This window comes from Felis catus, chromosome X, assembly GCF_018350175.1.
Source record: "Felis catus isolate Fca126 chromosome X, F.catus_Fca126_mat1.0, whole genome shotgun sequence".
Taxonomy (NCBI): Eukaryota; Metazoa; Chordata; class Mammalia; order Carnivora; family Felidae; genus Felis; species Felis catus.
Genome location: NC_058386.1, coordinates 52,736,950 through 52,759,778, shown reverse-complemented (window position 1 = coordinate 52,759,778; position 22,829 = coordinate 52,736,950). Strand labels below are relative to the sequence as shown.

At 37.0% G+C, this 22,829-nt stretch overlaps 1 protein-coding gene across 1 annotated transcript in view; it reads right to left on the bottom strand.

The window, feature by feature from the left end:
* The window catches only part of ZC3H12B (zinc finger CCCH-type containing 12B), a 482,912-nt gene that overhangs the window by 71,375 nt on the left and 388,708 nt on the right, over positions 1-22,829 (bottom strand). The window contains exon 2 of the mRNA XM_011291778.4: positions 9,266-10,030. Within this exon, the coding sequence (XP_011290080.1) occupies positions 9,266-9,879 (614 nt within the window). The 5' untranslated portion in view covers positions 9,880-10,030. The remainder of the gene's footprint in view (positions 1-9,265; positions 10,031-22,829) is intronic.

The following is a 22,829-nucleotide window of genomic DNA, read 5'->3' as shown; positions in this document are numbered from 1 at the left end:
GCCTAGCTAGAGGTGTAACCATTTTGTTTATTTTTTCAAAAAACCAACTCTTGGTTTCATTGATCTGCTCTACAGTTTTTTTTAGATTCTATATTGTTTCTTTCTGCTCTGATCTTTATTATTTTTCTTCTTCTGCTGGGTTTGGGATGTCTTTGCTGTTCTGCTTCTATTTCCTTTAGGTGTGCTGTTAGATTTTGTATTTTGTTTTTTTGTTTGTTTGTTTGTTTGTTTCTTGAGATAGGCCTGGATTGCAATGTATTTTCCTGTCAGGACTGCCTTTGCTGCATCCCAAAGCGTTTAGATTGTTGTATTTTCATTTTCATTTGTTTCCATTTTTTAAAATTTCTTCTCTAATTGCCTGGTTGACACATTCATTCTTTAGTAGTGTGTTCTTTAACCTCCATCCTTTTGGAGGTTTTCCAGACTTTTTCCTGTGGTTGATTTCAAGCTTCATAGCATTGTGGTCTGAAAGTGTGCATGGTATGATTTCAATTCTTTTATACTTAGGAAGGGCTGTTTTGTGACCCAGTATGTGATCTATCTTGGAGAATGTTCCATGTGCTCTCGAGAAGAAAGTGTATTCTGTTTCTTTGGGATGCAGAGTTCTAAATAGATCTGTCAAGTCCATCTGATCCATTTTATCAATCAAGTCCCTTGTTTCTTTATTGTTTCTGTGTCTAGATGATGTATCCATTGTTGTAAGTGGAGTATTAAAGTCCCCTGAAATTACCACATTCTTATCAATAAGGTTGCTTATATTTGTGATTAATTGTTTTACATATTTGTGGGCTCCCGTATTCGGTGCATAGACATTTATAATTGTTAGTTCTTCCCAATGGATAGACCTTGTGATTATTATATAATGCCCTTCTTCATCTCTTGTTACAGCTTTTATTTTAAAGTCTAGTTTGTCTGATATAAGTATGCTACTCCAGCTTTCTTTTGACTTCCAGTAGCATGATAAATAGTTCTCCATCCCCTCACTCTCAATCTGAAGGTGTCCTCAGGTCTAAAATGAGTCTCATGTAGACAGAAAACAGATGGTCTTGTTTTTTTTTCATCCATTCTGATACCCTATATCTTTTGGTTGGAGCATTTAGTCCATTTACATTCAGTGTCATTATAGAAAGATATGAATTTAGAGTCCTTGTGATATCTGTAGGTTTCACACTTGTACTGATATCTCTGGTACTTTCTCTCACAGGATCCCCCTTAGGATCTCTTGTAGGGCTGATTTCGTGGTGATCAAGTCCTTCAGTTTGTGTTTGTTTGGGAAGACCTTTATCTCTCCTTCTATTCTAAATGACAGACTTGCTGGATAAAGGATTCTTGGCCTTCATATTTATTCCATTCATCACATTGAAGTTTTCCTGCCATTCCTTTCTGGCCTGCCAAGTTTCAGTACATAGATCCATCACTAGTCTTATCTGTCTCCCTTTATATGTTAGAGCATGTTTATCCCTGGCTGCTTTCAGAATTTTCTCTTTATCCTTGTATTTTGCCACTTTCACTATGATATGTCTTGCAGAAGATCGATTCAAGTTACGTTTGAAGAGAGTTCTCATGCCTCTTTCATTTCAATGCCTTTTTCCTTCCCCAGATCAGGGAAGTTCTCAGCTATGATTTGTTCAAGTACACCTTTAGACCCTTTCTCTCTCTCTTCCTCCTCTGGAATCTCAATTATGCGTATATTATTACGTTTTATCACATCACTTAGTTCTCTAATTCTCCCCTCTTACTCCTGGAATTTTTTATCTCTGTTTTTCTCAGCTTCCTCTTTTTCCATAATTTTATCTTCTAATTCACCTATTCTCTCCTCTGCCTCTTTAATCCAAGCTGTGGTCGCCTCCATTTGATTTTGCAGCTCATTTATAGCATTTTTTAGCTCCTCCTGACTGTTTCTTAATCCCTTGATCTCTGTAGCAATAGATTCTCGGCTGTCCTCTATACTTGTTTCAAGCCCAGTGATTAATTTTATGACTATTATTTTAAATTAAGTTTCTGTTACATTGCTTAAATCACTTTTGATCAGTTCGTTAGCTGTCACTACTTCCTGGAGTTTTTTTGAGGAGAATTCTTCCATTTTGTCATTTTCGATAGTCACTGGAGTGGTGCGGAACTATAGGGCTCTTCCTCTGTGCTGTCTGGAGTAACTTGCATTGGTGGGAGGGGCCACAGTCAGACCTGATATCTTTCCCCAGCCCACCACTGGGGCCATAGTCAGACTGATGTGTACCTTATCTTCCCCTCTCCCAGGGGCAGGACTCATTGTGGAGTGGTGTGGTCCCTGTGTGGGCTACTTGCACACTGCCAGGCTTGTGGTGCTGCTTTGATGGAATCTGGCGTATTGGCCAGGATGGATCCACAAGGTGCACAGGGGCGGAATGGGTAGGGTTAGATCACTTTGCCTTTGGTGGTCGGCTTCTGGAGGTGCCCTGTGGCACCGGGAGGGAGGCAGACCCATCGGAGGGATGGATCCACAGAAGCACAGCATTGGGTGTTTGCGAGGTGCAAGCAAGTTCTGTGATGGGAACTGGTTCCCTTTGGGATTTTAGCTGGGGGATGGGCGAGGGAGATGGTGTTTCCCAGTGCCTTTGTTCCCTGCCAAGCTGAGCTCTGTCTTCCCGGGCTCAACAACTCTCCCTCCTGTTGTCCTCTAGCTCTCCCGCTTTTTGAGCATAGCTACTGACTTATAATATTCCAGATGTTAAGTCCCTCTGGCTGTCAGAACTCACGCAGTCTGGCCCCTCTGATTTTGTAAGCCAGACTCAGGGGCTCTGCCTTGCCGAGTGGGCTGTCCCTCCACTGCCCCGGCTCCCTGCCACCAGTCTGTGTAGCACGCACCACCTCTCTGCTCTTCCTACCCTCTTCTATGGGCCTTTTGTCTAGGCTTGGCTCTGGAGAGTCCATCCTGCTAGTCTTCTGGTGTTTTTCTGGGGTATTTAGGCAGATGTTGGTGGAATCTAAGTGATCAGCAGGACAAGGTGAGCCCAGTGTCCTCCTACACCGCCATCTTCCCCAGTCCTAAAGAGTTTAATGCTAAGTGAAATAAGTCAGAGAAAGACAAATACCATGGTTTCACTTAAATGGGAAAGTTAAGAAACAAAAAAAAGAACAATGGAATAAAAAGAAAGTTATACAAACCAAGAAACAAACTCTTAACTATAGAGAACAGATGGTTACCAGAGGGAAGGTGGGGGGGGCGGTGAAATAGGTGATGGGGATTATCAGATGCACTTGTCCTGATGAGCAATGGGTGATGCATGCAATTGTTGAATCACTATATTGTACACTTGAAATTAATATAACACTGTATGTTAACTATATGAGAATTTAAAAAAATAAAAAAATAAAATAATAAAATAAAATAATATAAAATAAAATAAAATAAAATAATGGATTAATGATCTAAATAAAATACCTGAATCCATTAAATTCCTGAAAGAAAACATTGGCAGTAAACTCTTGATAGGCTTTAGCTATACTTTTATAGATCTGTCTTATTAGGTAAGAGAAACAAAGCAAAAATAAATAATTGGGACTACATCAAACTGAAAAAAAAAACAATTATGCCACAGTGAAGGAAACTTCCAACAAAATAAAAATGTAACATACTGAATGGAAGAAGTTATTTGCAAATGATATATGTAATAAGTGGTTTATGTCCAAAATATATAAAAAAAACCTCATAGAACTCAATGCCAAAAAAAACCAACAAATAATTTGATTACAAAATGACCTGAATAGACATTTTTTGAACAATATCCAGATGGCCAACAGAGGCCTAAACAAAATGCTCTACATCACTGGTCATCAAGGATATGCAAATCAAAACCACAATGAGATATCACTTCACACCAGTTAGAATGGCTAGTGTCCAAATGACAAGAAATATCAAGTGTTGATAAAGATTTAGAGAAGAAAAAACTTGTGCACTATTTGTAGAAATGTAAATTGGGGCAACTACTATAGATAACGGTATGGCAGTTTCTCAAAAAATTAAAATTAGAAATACCATAAAATCCAAAGTGCCCGGCTTGCTCAGTAAGTTAAGAGTCTGACTCTGGATTATGGGTCAACTCATCATCTCATGGTTGGTAAGGTGGAGCTCTGCCTCCGGCTCCTGGCTGATAACATTGAGCCTGCTTGAGATTTTCTCTTTCTTCCTCTCTTTCTGCCCTTCCCCTATCCGTGCTGTCACTTTCTCTCTCAAAATAAATAAATAAATAAATAAATAAATAAATAAATAAATAACTTAAAGAAAAGAAAAGAGAAAAAAAAGAAATACTATACAATCCAGTAATTCTAGGTCTGGGTATTTACCCAAAGAAAATGAAAACACTAATTCAAAAAGACATGTGTACCCCTATGTTGATCGCAGCATTATTTACAACAAGCAAGACATGGAAGTAACCTAAGTGTCCATCAAAAGATGAATGCATAAATATGTGACACACACACACACACACACACACACACACACACGGAATGAGAGACAGAGAGAGAGAGAGAGACTGGAATATAACTCAGCCATAAAAGAGTTAAATCTTGCTATTTGTGACAACATGGATGAACCAGAAGCTATTGTGATAAATGAAATAAATAAGACAGAGAAAGATAAATACCATATGGTTTCACTTATATGCAAAATCTAAAGAAACATAACAAATGAACAAATAAAAAAAATAGAAACTGGCTGATAGAACAAATTGATGGTTTCTAGAGGGGTGGGTGGGTAGGGGATGGACAAAAGAAGTGAAGGGGATTAACAGTTACATATTCCAGTTATAAAATAAATAAGACATGAGAATATAATGTATAGCATAAAGAATATAGTTAATAATGTTGTAACAACTTTGTAGGATGACAGATGGTAATTAGGCTTATTGTGGTCATCACTTCTCAATGTAAGTATCAAATCATTATGTTGTACATATGAAACTAATACAATTAGTATGTCAATTATTCAATTAAATATCTTTCCTCATTTTAAGAGTAATATATATTTATAATGTAAAATGTGTAAAATGCAAAAAATATAAATTTTTCCTTACATTTTTATTGTTTTACTACCTTCCAGAGACAAACATTATTAATATTTTGATACATCTGTATTCTGGTATAAATTTTTAACATACTGAGAATTATAATGTTAAAAAATGTAAAATGTCTACAGCATGCCATTGAAAATATTCCATTGGAGCATTCCAGGAAGTGTACCAAATGTCCAGTAGGAATCAGAATTCAATTTCAACATTTATGAAGGTGGCAGTGATGTCCTACATAAGGGCCCAGTACACAAAGTTTAGTGCTCAATAAATATTTGAGAAATGCATAAAAGAAAAAAAATAGTGTAACATAGAATGATTCTTGTAAGATCACCTGTTATAGCCTAAAACCACAAAGTATTATTTTGCAATTTAAAAAGTAAGACCTAAAAGCCTATCTAAATGTAATCTAACAGTATAGACCTGCAAGTCACCAAGTGTCTCTTGGTGACAGTATATCTCACTTTGTTTTGTAAACTGGTTTAGATACGTATTATGATCCAGATTCCAAGCCAAATTCTGCCTAGCAGATTCATCACTGGCATCTCCTTCTGCCCTTTTTGTAGGGTTTAAGTATTTGGGTTTCTCTCAAACTTAAAGAATATGGCGGCATTTGCATTTGACATTCCTTAATTCCTCTGAAATAGATTTTTCTTTCCAAAGGAGGCAGCTCTCAGAATGAACATATATTTTAGGATCTTAGCATATTGATATATGCTATTCACCAGTGTGTGAATCACAGGTACACCACTACTGTAAATGTTAATGTTAGATGACAAGCAAAACATCATGAGTTCAATGCAGGCTCATATAACATGCTGAAGAAAAATAGATGTTAATATGTAGTTTAAGAAGTATAAATCTCGTGATAAAGTTACAGCTAAGCAATGGGGAAATAAACCAAATTTATATTAATAGCACTAACAAATTCATAAGCAGACTATGGCACTGAACTTTGACTATGTGAAATGTGACTGCAGAATAAATGGGACTCATCAGTAACTAACCTAGTCAGAAAAGGAAAGAGATGCTAACAAGGGCACAGCTGGCAATTTTAGAAAATCAGGGGTTCTACTACACACTATGTTTATATACTCCTAAAAATATGGTTGAGTGCTGCTTTTTTTTCTTTTTCTTTATTTAAATTGTAAGACATCTTTAACTTTGCAAAGCAACTCCAACAAAAGACAAAATCTCATCTTCCTATCAGTATTACAGTTTGCTACTGGCATAGACTAGATATGCTGAAAAGAATTACCTTGGCAATTAATTTCTTCAGTATTCCTTAAAAAGCACAAGAACAATACTACAGTGTCTTTTATAATCAGTAATCCTTCAAGTCAAAAGATAAGGAAGGTCTTATATCACCATGAAGCCAAAGTCTTCAACGAAGTCTTGGGCTCTTATCATCCCCACATCCAAAACACAAAATACTTAAAGAAGTGTAGGCCTTGGAAAACCAGTCCAATCTAAGGTGTTTGGGGTGGTCTAGTCTGGTAAGATATTGAGTTTGGCAGATCCCATGCCTCTTCCCTTCAAAAATTAGTTTATGCCTATTAGAAGATCAGAGTAACCATTGGCCTTTGAACATAGAAATCACCCTCTGCTTTTCACTGGCCCTTTACATCATTCTGATTACTTTAGTATTGTGTACAAGCCATTTAACTTTCTTGTTGACTATGCTTCTAGTTTTCCTTCAGTAAAACAGGGGAGAAGTCTAGCTTGCTTTACCCACCTTGTGATGAAGCTGTCATAATTAAAAGTTTGAAAAAGGAAATGTGTAAGGGTATTTCCTGCTACCAGGAGGAATACCAAATATTCTTAATAACACTAATAGTCACATATGATTGCATTTTATTGTCAAAAAAACATTGAAGTCAGATTCAGGTTTTAATGCAAACATTGTCATTCATTACTGTATAACCTTGGGCAGTTACTCAACCTCTCTGAACCTGAGTCTCCTCATGTGCAAAAATTAACCAAATTAGTCTGTTCTTGTAGATGTTTTAGCGTGGATTAAATTACATATGCAAAACTATCTGGCACTTGCAGTGATGAACACTGGGTGTTGCATGTAAGTGATGAATCACTAAACTCTACATCTGAAACTAGTACTACACTCTATGCTAACTGGAATTTAAATAAAAACTTGAAAAAAAAGAGAACAAACACACTTTTAAACACATATTTTTAAAACAAAAAACATATATTTTTAAAATTTAGTTTCATTTCATTTATTTGAAGCCAGAGGACTTAAGTTCAAATTCTCACTTTGCTACTTACTAGCTTTATCAAATGACCTCAAGAAAGCCATTTAACCTTGCTGAGCTCTGTTTTTCTCATCTGTAAAATAAAGTTGCTGTGAGGATTAAATAGAACTATATACTAAAAAATACATCAAGATAGCCTGCTAAGTAACTCCTACATACAACAATGGTATCGTTGATAAGACTTGTCCTATTCCTGCTCCCTTTGTATCTCTATAGGAGCATCCAATAGTGTACTACATACTGTGGGGAAAACAAGGGAAGCATAAAATAAGGCCCTTGTCCTCAAAGAGAATTGGATAATCAAATGAAAATCTTGCTAGTCTAAGGCTTCTTACTTTTGTTCTGATTGTGTACAGTCTAAGACTCCATTGAGTTCATCAAGGAATGATATACTCATAGGAAACAGGCTCCTGATTATCGGGAATTTTTAAGCCAGAGCTGAATGGCAATTCATTTTAGAAACAGAAGAAGGTTTTTATTTTGATGAAGTCTAAATAGTTCATTTATGCTTTTGAAAAAGAAAAAAGAAGGAATTCCTAAAGATCTCTGACATGAATTAAAAAATTATGTGAGAAAATATGGAATAAAGTATGAAGGCACTCTTGGTTATGTATTACTTTCCTATTGCTGCTATAACAAATTACCATATATTAAGTGTCTTAAAATAACACCAGTTTATTTGTGTTTAGTTCAAGAAGTCAGAATTCTAAAATCAAATTGTTGACAAGGCTATGTTGTCTCTTCAGGAGAGAATCTCTTTCCTTGCCGTTTTCAGTTTCTGGAGGCTTCCCACATTCCTTGGCTCATGGCCTCTTTCTTACACCACCCATCCTCTTGTTTATGTCATTGCATCTCCTACTACCCATTAAAAATAATTTTCTTTATTTAAATTTTTTGATGCTTATTTTTGAAAGAGAGAGAGAGAGAGAGACGGGGGGGGGCAGAAAGAGAGGGAGATACAGAATCCAAAGCAGACTCCAGGCTCTGAGATGTCAGGACAGAGCCTGATGCGGGGCTTGAACCCACTAAACATGAGATGATGACCTAAGCAAAAGTTGGACGATTAACTGACTGAACCACCCAGGCATCCCTCCTACAATTCATTCTTATCCTGTTGCCTCCCTTCCTTTTATAAGGACCTTTGTAATTACAGTGAGTCCACCTTGATAACCCAGGATAATCTTACCTATCTCAAATTCTTAACTTAATCATACCTGCAAAGTTCCTTTTACCATGTAAAATAACCTATTCACAGATTCCAGGGATTAGGATGTGGACATCTTTAGGGGGATATTACTTAACCTATCATAGTTATTATAGCTCAGAGATAATCATTGGGATTAAAAGAGCCGGGATGGTGTCAGTGAAGGCAGTGCATCTTGATAGGTATGAAGATAAGGACGAGGTTACTCCTAGGTTTGGGAATGACATGAACACAAGCAGTGGTGTAGAAATCATCATAATTTACATGGAGACTATTCAAAATACTGAGCTACAACCAAATGGGAGGAGAGAAATGTCATATCAAAAAGCCAGGCAAAGGGATCCAAATTTGGTAGAATCGCAATTGGGAGTCACTCCAAGCTCCCAAGTAAGCCCCCAAGTGAAATTATAAAAACAGCATTCTCAGGATGATTGGTCTAGGCAAGCAGAGGTTGGAGAAGGTACCCCAGGAGGAACAAAGGCTGAATGATGTCTCTACTGAAGCATCACTGATGTCTCAGCTGCTTTCAGAGTACCTGAACACAAATGGCAACAATTCCAACGGAGAGAGAAAAGGCCAAGGCAAGATCATTTTAGCCTCTCTCCACCTACAGTAGCATAAGCTGCAGACAACAGCCAAGAGCCTCCCATAGTGCTTTGCAAAGGGAGATGATTTTTATGAGCTCAGGGATGTTTTGTTTTGTTTTGTTTTGTTTTTAAAGATTGAAAATATGATACGCTTACCTCATTGCCACATTACTTCCATCTATGACAACTGGCCTCAAATTTTCACTGTTGTCTATTTCATCTTCAAGAGACAGTTCAGGGCTTGCAATCTCTCTAGAGCTGGGACCCCTAGGTGCTAACAAACTCAAACTGGCCTGCCCTTCTGAATCGCCTTTGTTCCCAAGCCTGACGAGCTCTGCCAATACATCATTAATAAGTGATTCTGGGCCCAGCTTGTTCAATACTGATTGAATCTGTGCCTCTGCATAGCCCAGCTTTAGAGCAAAATCCATCTTGGCTTGGTATTCTTTTTCCAAGTCAAGCTTCCTATCCTGTAGAATGCTGCTCTGGGAGAAGCTTGGATGATCTAAGCAGGGTGATCTAAAGAGCTGACGGTGTGGCTTGGCGGGAATATCCTTTTTTTTCAACTGAGCATCCCCAGATCCGTAGCTATTGTCATTGTTACTGTTCTTAAGGCTCATCTGTTCAGGTTCATTCTCAGAGTTCATCCACTCTTCAGAATCAGCATTGCTCTGCTCCATCCTGTCCTGCTTAGATTGTTGTTTCTCTTCCTTGGAGGAACTCTTCTCCATTTTTGATGTCCCCACTGCAGCTGTGGCCGTCATCCCCATTCAGTGGGCAGTCTGAAGTCTAATCAGCTCTTTTTCTTTTTAGCTTGCTTGGAATCCACATACAGTTATATTCCTTTGTAGTAAAATGTGGTGGTAGTGATGGTGAAAGTCTTTGCCTGTTTGGTTTGGTATGTTCAGATGTTACCAGTCCCTACAAATAAACACACATACCACAATCATGTTTAGTAACATTCTGGAAAGGCATTTAAGAATGCACAGGTTTCTTTTTAAGAAACTACACACTGTATGACATTTTGTTTTTGTACTTTAAATGATTGGACTCACCTTATAACAAAAAATATATATACTCTAATTCTTTAATAATTATAGGCATAAAAATTTCAATGGTAGCAATTGTGCTATAATCACCCCCCATTCACACACAAAATAAATCACACTAAAGTTAACTTATTATCACAACTTTGTGAAAGGCAAATATGGCATTTCAACAAGGTGCAGGAATATACACATCCTTAAAAGGACTTTCTCTTCTTTCTGAGAGATTTCCAGATTTCACACTAGATCCCTCTTGCTAAAGTGCAGTTCCATTCCTGAAAAGCACAACATCTCTAGCACCATTCATTGCAACAGATCAGAGACTCTATCTACTAGGGAGACTAGAAAACCATTAAAATTGCTTTCAAGAAATTGAAGTACGTAAAAGGTCATAAGTAGGTAGATGCACTCCAGATTTTTTTAAAGGGTCTGTGTACACTTATGAATTGTATCTGCAGCCTATTTCATTTATTGTAATTGTATTTATTGTATTGTAAAAAGTCAGTTTGCACAATAAACCAAAACATTTTAAAATAATATCTGTTACCGAAGAGAATTAAGGACAATTTTATTTCTGAACTCCTCCTCTCACCTACCTCAATTGTCCCCACAAGTTTGAGTTCTAACTTAGGCAAGGTGTTTTTTCTCAGTCTGAGCCTTGGTTTCCTCAAATATAGAATGAGAATACTGATACTTACCTCACAGGGTAAAGATTATGTAAGATGAGTAAGTAAAGTGCTTAGAAAAGTGAACAGAACACAGTAGGTTCTCAATATATGTAAAGGGTGCAACAGACACCATCAAAGGATTTTTGTTGTTGCTGTTGTTTTAAGGGAGGCTGTCAATAAGGCAAGGTAGTAGATGTGTGAGCACTGAAAAGCTCTTCAGGTAGCAGCAGTTCACTAATCTAAAACAAGACTATTTATGTAACCAATGTACTAGGGTTACACTTTAGTTACACTTTAGTACTGTTTATACAAACAGGAAGAAGGCACTAATAGTTCTATCTAAGAATAATACGGATAGCTGCATGTTTGCTTTAGGAAAGTCACATTTGGAAATTTTATATGCACACAGAATTGCCGTCTCAGAACTGACATTCAGGCAGCATGTGACTTCTATAATGATTACACTACCTCTTGTGTCTTAAAAAATTTCCCTTAATGAATTAGCCAATACATAGACAGCCATTTCACTTTCACTTCTCCATTAATCTGTTATTTGAACTTTGAAGTCTATTTCCTTTAAAATTCCATTTTATTATCTGACTTATATCTTATTCTCTTCAAAATAATTTCTAGTGCACATAAGACATTGAGATTTTCACCACATAGGACATTGAGATTTTCATCTTGCATTTATTTAAATCTCAAAAGTCACTTAAAAACAACTGTTTATAAGATCAACTGTATATTTTGTTGGCAAATGAGAGGTACCTATAGATCAGTTTGACTATTCCTAGCTAATGAACTATAGAATTTCCCCCCTTTTCTATTATCTTATATTTTGCTTTGCCCAAGTTAACATTGATGTGAGCACATTTACCAAGTTCATGTACATATACAATAGCAAATTTAAGCTCAAGGAAAATCTCACAGCACAAAAAATCCTCACTGCAATTACTAGTTTTTATTATGAAAATTCTCTACTCAAATAACATAAAGCAGAAGAGAAATAAATGACTTAGCAAACATAAATTTGATTTACCTTTCAAAGTCTTAAGCAAGAAGATTTTTAAGAAAAATATTGATTGTCCTTAAACCTGCACATGTGTGGTGTCATGTGTTTTTTTTTTTGTTTGTTTTCTTGAACAACAGAAACTTCTTGAGGCAAAGATTTAAATAAAATTTTTCATTCAAAAGAACAGTCATTGAGTGCCAGACACTGAAATAAGTCCTAGGTCTAGGAAAAAAACAAAACAAAAAAATAGAATTTATCCTGTCCTCAAAGAACTCGTAAGCTAATAAAGATTGGCTATACATGGCTCTAGGAAGTGTTAAAAACAATTCTATAGAATATGATCACTGGGATACTTTTGAGAATAAAAAGAACATTACTAATAATTATGTCAGAACATTAGGCATAAATTAGGTATATCCAAGGCAAACCTGAATACATGGCTGATCCTTCAAGTTACTTGAAAATTTCCATTGACATACTAAGGAGGAAATGTTAAATTCTGTCAGTGGAGTCAGAGATAGGGGTGATGGTTATAGTGATTAGGAAAAAATTCAAGAAGTATATAATATTTGAAGTAATTTTCTGACTAATAATTAATAAACATTCACTTAGTGTTGACTATGTGCCAGGAAACAGGAGCTGGGGATATAAAAAAAAAAAGACATGGATTCTGATCTCAATGTTCTTACAGTGGTGATGGTGGGAAGTGGAGATAGATAATAATAAAATAATTATATAATTTATACTTACAAACTGTGATAAGTGAATAAATGTTAATAATATAAGGAGTTATCAGTTGAAACTTAAAGGAAAGAGTGACAATTTTCTTGGCAGGAAAGAGTTTTTAAAATTATAAATGTATAAACATTAATATGACATTGTACCTTTGTCAACACCTAATGCCTAATATTACTGGTGAGGAGTGATAAATGAAAGCATTGAGGATGGCTAAAGGAAAATGGTTACTTTTGCCCCAAAATGAAAGTAAGTAGGGAAAAAATTTCAAAGATAAGGTTCTAGCTGCTACTTATTAAAGGTGTTGAAAAGATTATTTTTTATTGTTATTAACTGAAAAATTTACAAATGAATGCATTAAAGAATGACATACTTTTGAAAATCTTACTAGTCAGATGAACTTGTGGGACTGGATATAGTTTGTTTTAAGAAGTCAAGAACTTTGACACCAGATAACAACATGTTACAAGTACAGAGTTTGCCTATAGTTTACTTAAAAATATGATTAAGCAAATGACTGCAAAGTTGCATTTGAATCTAAAAAGAGTAGACAAATATATGCAGGCAAAAATTGCCAACATTGACCTTAATGAATTACCAAGAAAGAAAAAAAGTCTTCTTCCCATTCAGTCTGCTACTCTATTTTCTTCATTCATCTCCTCCTTCCCATCTTTTTATTATGAAATAAAGTTTATTTCTATTGCATTCAGGTAAAGCAATTTCCCAAGATAAATATTCAAGTTGTACTACAAACTCCATCTTTTCCAAAATCTGCCAAACAACACCATGTATGGAGACAGAAACATCTTGCCATGTCTACAGAGCCAAAACCACTGGAAATGTGCAAAAAAGCTCAATAGCCGTGTAGGACAGAGCTGTCCAAGCAATAGCCAAGTCAAGAAGAAAATATTAAATTCTAAATGATCTACATGTGGATAGGCCACTTTATTATTATTTTTTACATATAATTTATTGTCAAGTTAGCTAACATACAGTGTACAGTGTGCTCTTGGTTTTGGGGATAGATTCCCGTGATTAATCACTTATGTACAATACGCAGTGCTCATCCCAACAAGTGCCCTCCTCAATGCCTATCACCCATTTTCCCCTCTCCCCCACCCCCAATCAATCCTCAGTTCGTTCTCTGTATTTAAGAGTCTCTTATGGTTCGCCTCCCTTTCTGTTTAAAACTATTTTTCCCCTTTCATTCCCCCATGGTCTTCTGTTAAGTTTCTCAAGTTCCACATATGAATGGGTGGGAATGCAAACTGGCGCAGCCTCTCTGGAAAACAGTGTGAAGTTTCCTTAAAAAATCAAAAATAGAAATAACCTATTACCCAGCAATAGCACTACTAGGAATTTATCCAAAGGATACAGGAGTGCTGATTCATAGGGGCACTTGTAAACCTAATGTTTATAGCAACACTTTCAACAATAGCCAAATTATGGAAATAGCCCAAATGTCCATCAACTGATTAATAGATAAAGAAGATGTGGCTTATATATACAGTGGAATACTACTTGGCAATAAGAATGAAATCCTGCCATTTGCAACAATGTGAATGAAACTGGACGGTATTATGCTAAATGGAATAAGTCCTTTATTATTTGTGAAGGCATTATCTGTACACTGGGAGGCATGTTTTAAAAGAGACTTAGGGACACCTAGTTAGGCAACTACCCTTCTCTTTCCCTTCTAGCAGTATTTTTTTTCATAATAAGCATCCTAAAAAAAGGATATCAAAAGTCATCTACTATGCAGGATTTTGGTACGGTCTAGAAAATTGAGAAGTGGCCATATTTCAGTCATCATAATATTCAGATCTTTTCTTGGTTTCTAATCTTTGAACCGTAACACTGTTTTGAGAATTAGCTTTAAAGAGAATAAATCTAAATCTACATTGTATCAAGGCATCATATTTTCCTTGAAAATGGAAAATAATACTTATAAAACTTTAGTAATAATAATAACAATAAAATATAAAAATATTTACATTTACATTGCCTATTAGAGTTGCCTAAGGGCAACAGGCTCTCAGCAAACAAGGCTACATAATTACCTGCATAACCCAAATTTGGATTGTTGTGATATATATATATATATATATATACACATATATATATCACTTCTCAATTCCTTATGTTAAGCTTATCAGTTAAAGAAGTTACATAAACATCAGAGGGAAACATAAAGTGTGATATTTCTTTTTTTTTAATTTATTTTTTCAATATATGAAGTTTATTATTATTTTTATATATATATATGAAATTTATTGTCAAATTGGTTTCCATACAACACCCAGTGCTCATACCAAAAGGTGCCCTCCTCAATACCCATCACCCACCCTCTCCTCCCTCCCACCCCCTATCAACCCTCAGTTTGTTCTCAGTTTTTTTTAATATAACTATTTTATTTTATTTATTTTTTTATATATGAAATTTATTGACAAATTGGTTTCCATACAACACCCAGTGCTCATCCCAAAAGGTGCCCTCCTCAATACCCATCACCCACCCTCTCCTCCCTCCCACCCCCCATCAACCCTCAGTTTGTTCTCAGTTTTTAAGAGTCTCTTATGCTTTGGCTCTCTCCCACTCTAACCTGTTTGTTTTTTTTTTCCTTCCCCTCCCCCATGGGTTCCTGTTAAGTTTCTCAGGGTCCACATAAGAGTGAAACCATATGGTATCTGTCTTTCCCTGTATGGCTTATTTCACTTAGCATCACACTCTCCAGTTCCATCCACGTTGCTACAAAAGGCCTCTTCTCAGGTTTTAACAGTCTCTTATGCTTTGGCTCTCTCCCACTCTAACCTCTTTTTTTTTTTTCCTTCCCCTCCCCCATGGGTTCCTGTTAAGTTTCTCAGGATCCACATAAGAGTGAAACCATATGGTATCTGTCTTACTCTGTATGGCTTATTTCACTTAGCATCACACTCTCCAGTTCCATCCACGTTGCTACAAAGGGCCATATTTCATTTTTTCTCATTGCCACGTAATATTCCATTGTGTATATAAACCACAATTTCTTTATCCATTCATCAGTTGATGGACATTTAGGCTCTTTCCATAATTTGGCTATTGTTGAGAGTGCTGCTATGAACATTGGGGTACAAGTGGCCCTATGCATCAGTACTCCTGTATCCCTTGGATAAATTCCTAGCAGTGCTATTGCTGGGTCATAGGGTAGGTCTATTTTTAATTTTCTGAGGAACCTCCACACTGTTTTCCAGAGCGGCTGCACCAATTTGCATTCCCACCAACAGTGCAAGAGGGTTCCCGTTTCTCCACATCCTCTCCAGCATCTATAGTCTCCTGATTGGTTCATTTTGGCCACTCTGACTGGCGTGAGGTGATACCTGAGTGTGGTTTTGATTTGTATTTCCCTGATGAGGAGCGATGTTGAGCATCTTTTCATGTGCCTGTTGGCCATCCGGATGTCTTCTTTAGAGAAGTGTCTATTCATGTTTTCTGCCCATTTCTTCACTGGGTTATTTGTTTTTCGGGTGTGGAGTTTGGTGAGCTCTTTATAGATTTTGGATACTAGCCCTTTGTCCGATATGTCATTTGCGAATATCTTTTCCCATTCCGTTGGTTGCCTTTTAGTTTTGTTGGTTGTTTCCCTTGCTGTGCAGAAGCTTTTTATCTTCATAAGGTCCCAGTAGTTCATTTTTGCTTTTAATTCCCTTGCGTTTGGGGATGTGTCGAGTAAGAGATGGCTACGGCTGAGGTCAGAGAGGTCTTTTCCTGCTTTCTCCTCTAGGGTTTTGATGGTTTCCTGTCTCACATTCAGGTCCTTTATCCATTTAGAGTTTATTTTTGTGAATGGAGTGAGAAAGTGTTCTAGTTTCAACCTTCTGCATGTTGCTGTGCAGTTCTCCTAGCACCATTTGTTAAAGAGACTGTCTTTTTTCCATTGGATGTTCTTTCCTGCTTTGTCAAAGATTAGTTGGCCATACCTTGGTGGGTCTAGTTCTGGGGTTTCTATTCTATTCCATTGATCTATGTGTCTGTTTTTGTGCCAATCCCATGCTGTTTTGATGATTACAGCTTTGTAGTAGAGGCTAAAGTCTGGGATTGTGATGCCTCGTGCTTTGGTCTTCTTCTTCAAAATTACTTTGGCTATTCAGGGCCTTTTGTGTTTCCATATGAATTTTAGAATTTCTTGTTCTAGTTTCGAGAAGAATGCTGGTGCAATTTTGATTGGGATTGCATTGAATTTGTAGATAGCTTTGGGTAGTATTGACATTTTGACAATATTTATTCTTCCAATCCATGAGCAGGGAATGTCTTTCCATTTCTTTATATCTTCTTCAATTTCCTTCATCAGCTTTCTATAGTTTTCAGCATACAGATCTTGTACATCTTTGGTTAGATTTATTCCTAGGTATTTTATGCTTCTTGGTGCAATTGTGAATGGGATCAGTTTCTTTATTTGTCTTTCTGTTGCTTTATTGTTAGTGTATAAGAATGCAACTGATTTCTGTACATTGATTTTGTATCCTGCAACTTTGCTGAATTCCCGTATCAGTTCTAGCAGACTTTTGGTGGAGTCTATCGGATTTTCCATGTATAATATCATGTCATCTGCAAAAAGCGAAAGCTTGACTTCAGCTTTGCTAATTTTGATGCCTTTGATTTCCTTTTGTTGTCTGATTGCTGATGCTAGAACTTCCAACACTATGTTAAACAACAGCGGTGAGAGTGGGCATCCCTGTCGTGTTCCTGGTCTCAGGGAAAAAGCTCTTGGTTTTTCCCCGTTGAGGATGATGTTAGCTGTGGGCTTTTCATAAATGGCTTTGATGATGGTTAAGTATGTTCTTTCTCTCCCGACTTTCTCAAGGGTTTTTATTAAGAAAGGGTGCTGGATTTTGTCAAAGGCCTTTTCGGCATCGATTGACAGGATCATATGGTTCTTCTCTCTCTTTTTTTATTAATGTGATGTATCACGTTGATTGATTTGCAAATGTTCAACCAGCCCTGCATCCCAGGAATGAATCCCACTTGATCATGGTGAATAATTCTTTTTATATGCTGTTGAATTCGATTTGCCAGTATTTTATTGAGAATTTTTGCATCCATATTCATCAGGGATATTGGCCTGTAGTTCTCTTTTTTTACTGGGTCTCTGTCTGGTTTAGGAATCAAAGTAACACTGGCTACATAGAATGAGTCTGGAAGTTTTCCTTCCCTTTCTATTTCTTGGAATAGCTTGAGAAGGATAGGTATTATCTCTGCTTTAAACGTCTGGTAGGACTCCCCTGGGAAGCCATCTGGTCCTGGACTCTTATTTGTTGGGAGATTTTTGATGACCGATTCAATTGCTTCGCTGCTTATGGGTCTTTTCAAGCTTTCTATTTCCTCCTGATTGAGTTTTGGAAGAGTGTGAGTGTTTAGGAATTTGTCCATTTCTTCCAGGTTGTCCAATTGGTTGGCATATAATATTTCATAGTATTCCCTGATAATTGTTTGTATCTCTGAGGGATTGGTTGTAATAATTCCATTTTCATTCATGATTTTGTCTATTTGGGTCATCTCCCTTTTCTTTTTGACAAGCCTGGCTAGAGGTTTGTCAATTTTGTTTATTTTTTCAAAAAACTAACTTTTGGTTTCATTGATCTTCTCTACAGTTTCTTAGATTCTATATTGTTTATTTCTGCTCTGATCTTTATTATTTCTCTTCTTCTGCTAGATTTAGGCTGCCTTTGCTGTTCTGCTTCTAGTTCCTTTAGGTGTGCTGTTAGATTTTGTATTTGGGATTTTTCTTGTTTCTTGAGACAGGCCTGGATTGCAATGTATTTCCCTCTCAGGACTGCCTTCGCTGCGTCCCAAAGCGTTTGGATTGTTGTATTTTCATTTTCGTTTGTTTCCATATATTTTTAAATTTCTTCTCTAATTGCCTGGTTGACCCATTCATTCTTTAGTAGGGTGTTCTTTAACCTCCATGCTTTTGGAGGTTTTCCAGACTTTTGTCTGTGGTTGATTTCAAGCTTCATAGCATTGTGTTCTGAAATTATGCATTATATGCGCACTGCCTTGCTGCCCTTCCTACCCTGTTCTGTGGGTCTCTCGTCTGCGCATGACTTCGGAGACTCTGTTCTTCTAGTCTTCTGGTGGTTTTCTGGGTTATTTAGGCAGGTGTAGGTGGAATCTAAGTGATCAGCAGGATGCGCGGTGAGCCTAGCATCCTCCTACGCCACCATCTTCCTATTATGTCTGAAGTGTTATATTTCTTTTTTTTTCCCCCAACGTTTATTTATTTTTGGGACAGAGAGAGACAGAGCATGAACGGGGGAGGGGCAGAGAGAGAGGGAGACACAGAATCGGAACCAGGCTCCAGGCTCTGAGCCATCAGCCCAGAGCCCGACGCGGGGCTCGAACTCACGGACCGCGAGATTGTGACCTGGCTGAAGTCGGACGCTTAACCGACTGTGCCACCCAGGCGCCCCTGAAGTGTTATATTTCTTAATGCTTGGGAGGGAAAGGAGTTAGAAACCTTTACTGAATCTCAAAATGAAAAAGTTTACATGAAAGCAATATGATAAAATTTAAAATACAAATCTTCCCATTTTCCTTTATATTAAATCAATTACATACAGCAATTATGTCATAAAGGAGATAAAGACTTGTTGTACTGCTTCTTCAACCTCCAGTTACACCAACTTGTTTATGTGTTCTTGGATGGTTCACAGGTTGTAATACTCAGCAAAGAAATAAGAATTTAAAAAAATGTATTTTCTGTGGCTGGTAAAAATGAGATTTTCCTCAAGCAATGAGAACATGTTTGTCAGCCTGTCCTTACACACCTCTAAAACAATATCATTTTTTTCTTTACAAATTTTTTGATATTCAATGGATTCTCAATATGATGCTTGTTACAGCAAAAATTGTCACGGCCAGAGCTAAGCACAACTGAGCTATTCAAAATTTTCAATTTCATTTCAAAGGTATTCATATTTCAGTGGCTTCAATTCTTGTCCCTTGTCCCCACATCAGATGTTGGAGCTTTAGAAAAAATGTTTATAGAAAAGTAACAGTTTCCCAACATTCATTATCCATTTATCCCTCCAGGATTTCAAACATAATAGATACACAATTTGATTTCAAGACCCATTACTCTTAGCTTTTGAACTAAGGCTCATTATTATCCGATCTTGTACCTCCACTCACTTCATTAGGAAAGACAGCCACAGCACATGTATAGCATCCTGCTCTACACAACCCAGTGTCCAAATGAACTAAAAACACACTAGGAAATGTAACCTTAATTAATACTGTATTTAATCGTCCATATAAAAAAGCATTTCCAATGATCAACCTTATAGAAGGAAAAGGAAATTTTGGGTTACATACTATTTCTTCTTTCTATATAAAGAAGGTCTAAAGAAAGATCAGTTGAAATTCATGTGGGGATTTGGTTTGCTAGTATTTTGTAGACGATTTTTGCATTTATGTTTATCAAATATATTGACCTGTAGTTCTATTTAGTAGAGGTCTCTCTCTCTGGTTTGGTACCAAGATACTGGCTGGCTTCATATAATGAATTTGGAAGTTTTAGTTCCTTTTCTAATTTTTGGAATAGTTTGAGAAGAATAAGTATTAAGTCTTAAAATGTTTGGAAGAATTTGCCCACGAAGCCATTTGGTCCTGCACTTTTATGTTTTTGGAGTTCTGTGATTACTGATTCAATTTTTGATCTGGTTATCAGTCTTTTCAAGTTTGATATTCTCCTTGTTTCAGCTTTGGTGGTTTATATGTTTCTAGGAATTTATCCATTTCCTCTTGGTTTTCCAATTTGTTGGCATATAGGGTTTTTTTTAATAATCTTCTCTTACACTTATTTGTATTTCTGTGATGTTTATTGTTATTTCTCATCTCCCATTTGTGGTTGTACTTATTTGAGTCCTTTCTCTTTTTTTTTTTTCTTGATGAATCTGGGTAGAGGTTTATCCATTTTATTGGTTTTTTCAGTAAAAACCAGCTCTTGGTTTCACTGATCTTCATTTGATCTTCTTAGTTTCTATATTATTTATTTATAATCTAATCTTTATTTCCCTCCTTCTGCTGGTTTCAGGCTTCCTACGTTGTTTATTTTTCTGGACCCTTTAAGTGCAAGGTTAGGTTGTGTGAAATTGTTCTTGCATCTTGAAGTAGGCCTATCTTTCTATGGCCTTCCATTTAGAACTGCTTTTGCTGTTTCAGGAGTTAATATGGCATAGAAGAAGAGGGACTGTGACTTCCTCATCCCTCAAACTCAGCTGAACTGAGGTCAGATTACTTGGAACACCCAGGAAATAAGTCTGAAGAGTGACAGAAGGATCTCCACAGTTGGAAGGAGACATCTTGGCAGGTACGAGGTATATGGATGTGAATTGGAGGAGAAGAAAATAAAAACAGTAGTGCTACACAGTGGAGGGAACCTTTCCATGGAGAGACAAAAGGGAGAGAAAGAGAGATGAGTTAAGACAATGTGGTATTGAGTTAGCACAAGAGGAAAACCTCTCTGGACCACAGACTTGGAAGTGAGAAGTACTATGTATCGCAGTTCTTTTTTGCAAACAAATTTTGTAGTTCAAACTCTGAGCAGAGCTGTGACACACACTCCTGGGGAGGAGGGAGATAGCCCCAGACTGCATAGCATGGTGTAGCGATCTTCACGATGCACTTGGGAGAGAATAGTCCTCTTCTTGGAGTACATTTGGAAGAAGGTTTATTGCCTACCCAAGGACACAAAACTCTGAGGGGTGAAGCAAAAGCCTTCCATCAGCAGGGTGGAGATGCTCGACTCTGGAGGAGGGGAGCATATTCACATTGTGCCTGGAACTTTAGAACTTTGGGTTTTGAATCCCAGCTGTGTGCCAAATAAAAAACCCAGGAGAGTTTTTGTTCAAGGATAGCTGACTTCCACAGCTATTCTCTGAGGGCTGCCTGAACAGCAGGGGTTGAGATACCTGGCCTGAGGATAAGACACTGGAATGGCACCATTTTCCCCCTCAAGACCAACATGGTGAGACCTCAGAGAGTAAACAGTGACCCCCAGTGGAGGCAGGGCCTACTTATGCCAAATCTTGCCCCTCTGTGCCTGGCAACTACCTATTTACTGGGACAAGACAGAATCTGAGCCAATGCAGCCAGCTTCTCCTCAAGACTAGCACAGCCACCAGACCCCAGAGAACAATAGACAACTCACAGACAACTTTGTTTTCCTTTTTTCCTTCTTTTTCTGTTTTTCTTTTGGAATCAAGTTCATAGCTCCTTAATGTTTTTCATTTATTATTCTGGTTTTTTGGGGGGATCAGGCTTTTTTAATTATTTTTGTTTTCCTTCTTTTTATATTTCCTTCTCCTTTTTTTTCTTTTTTTTTTTTTTCCTTTTTCTTTGGAATCAGCCTTATAGTTTTTTTTTAATTTTTTAAAAATATTTATTTATTTTTTATATAGAGAGAGACTGAGCGTGAGTGAGGGAGGAGCAGAGAGAGAGAGGAAGTCTGAAGCAGGGTCCAGGATCTGAGCTGTCAGCACAGAGCCTGATGCAGGTTTCGAACTCATGAACCATGAGATCATGACCTGGCTGAAGTCGGATGCTCAACAAACTGAGCCACCCAGGCACCTCTCATCCTTATAGTCTTTTTATTCTCTGTTTGATTGGTTTAATTTTGTGCCCTTTTTTTTTACTCTTTTTTGGGATCAGGCTTCCCACTATCTCTTTTTCCAAGGTTTCTTCAACAAACAAGTCAAAACACACCTAGACAAAGGTCCAAACACTCCACCATTGCAAGCAAGGAGGAGTTGTGCAGAGGACTGACCTATGGGAAAAGCAGCCAAAATTCAATAACAGAGTAACCAAGCATATACCAGAAATACTTCCTGGAGTGCCAGGCCCTGGAGAGTGTATGGCCTCTTTTTAATATAGCAGTACTCTCAGGTTCAGGAAACACAGTAAGCTTTTCAAACATGTAAAAGAAAGAAACATAGCCAAAATGACAGAAGATATTTGAACATTAACTTAGACCAGCAGTCATATGACTACTATCTGGGCTTTAAAAAACATACAAGACACCATAGAAACACTTGTTGCAGAAATCAAAGATCTAAAAACTTCAGGCTGAAATAAAAATGCTATAACTGAGGTGCAAAATAGATAGATACAATGACATCAAGGATTGAAGAAGCAGAAGAGACAATGGATGAAATAAAAGATAATATATGGAAAATAATGAAGCTGGAAAAAAAGAGGGAGAAGAAATTACCTAATCACAAGGG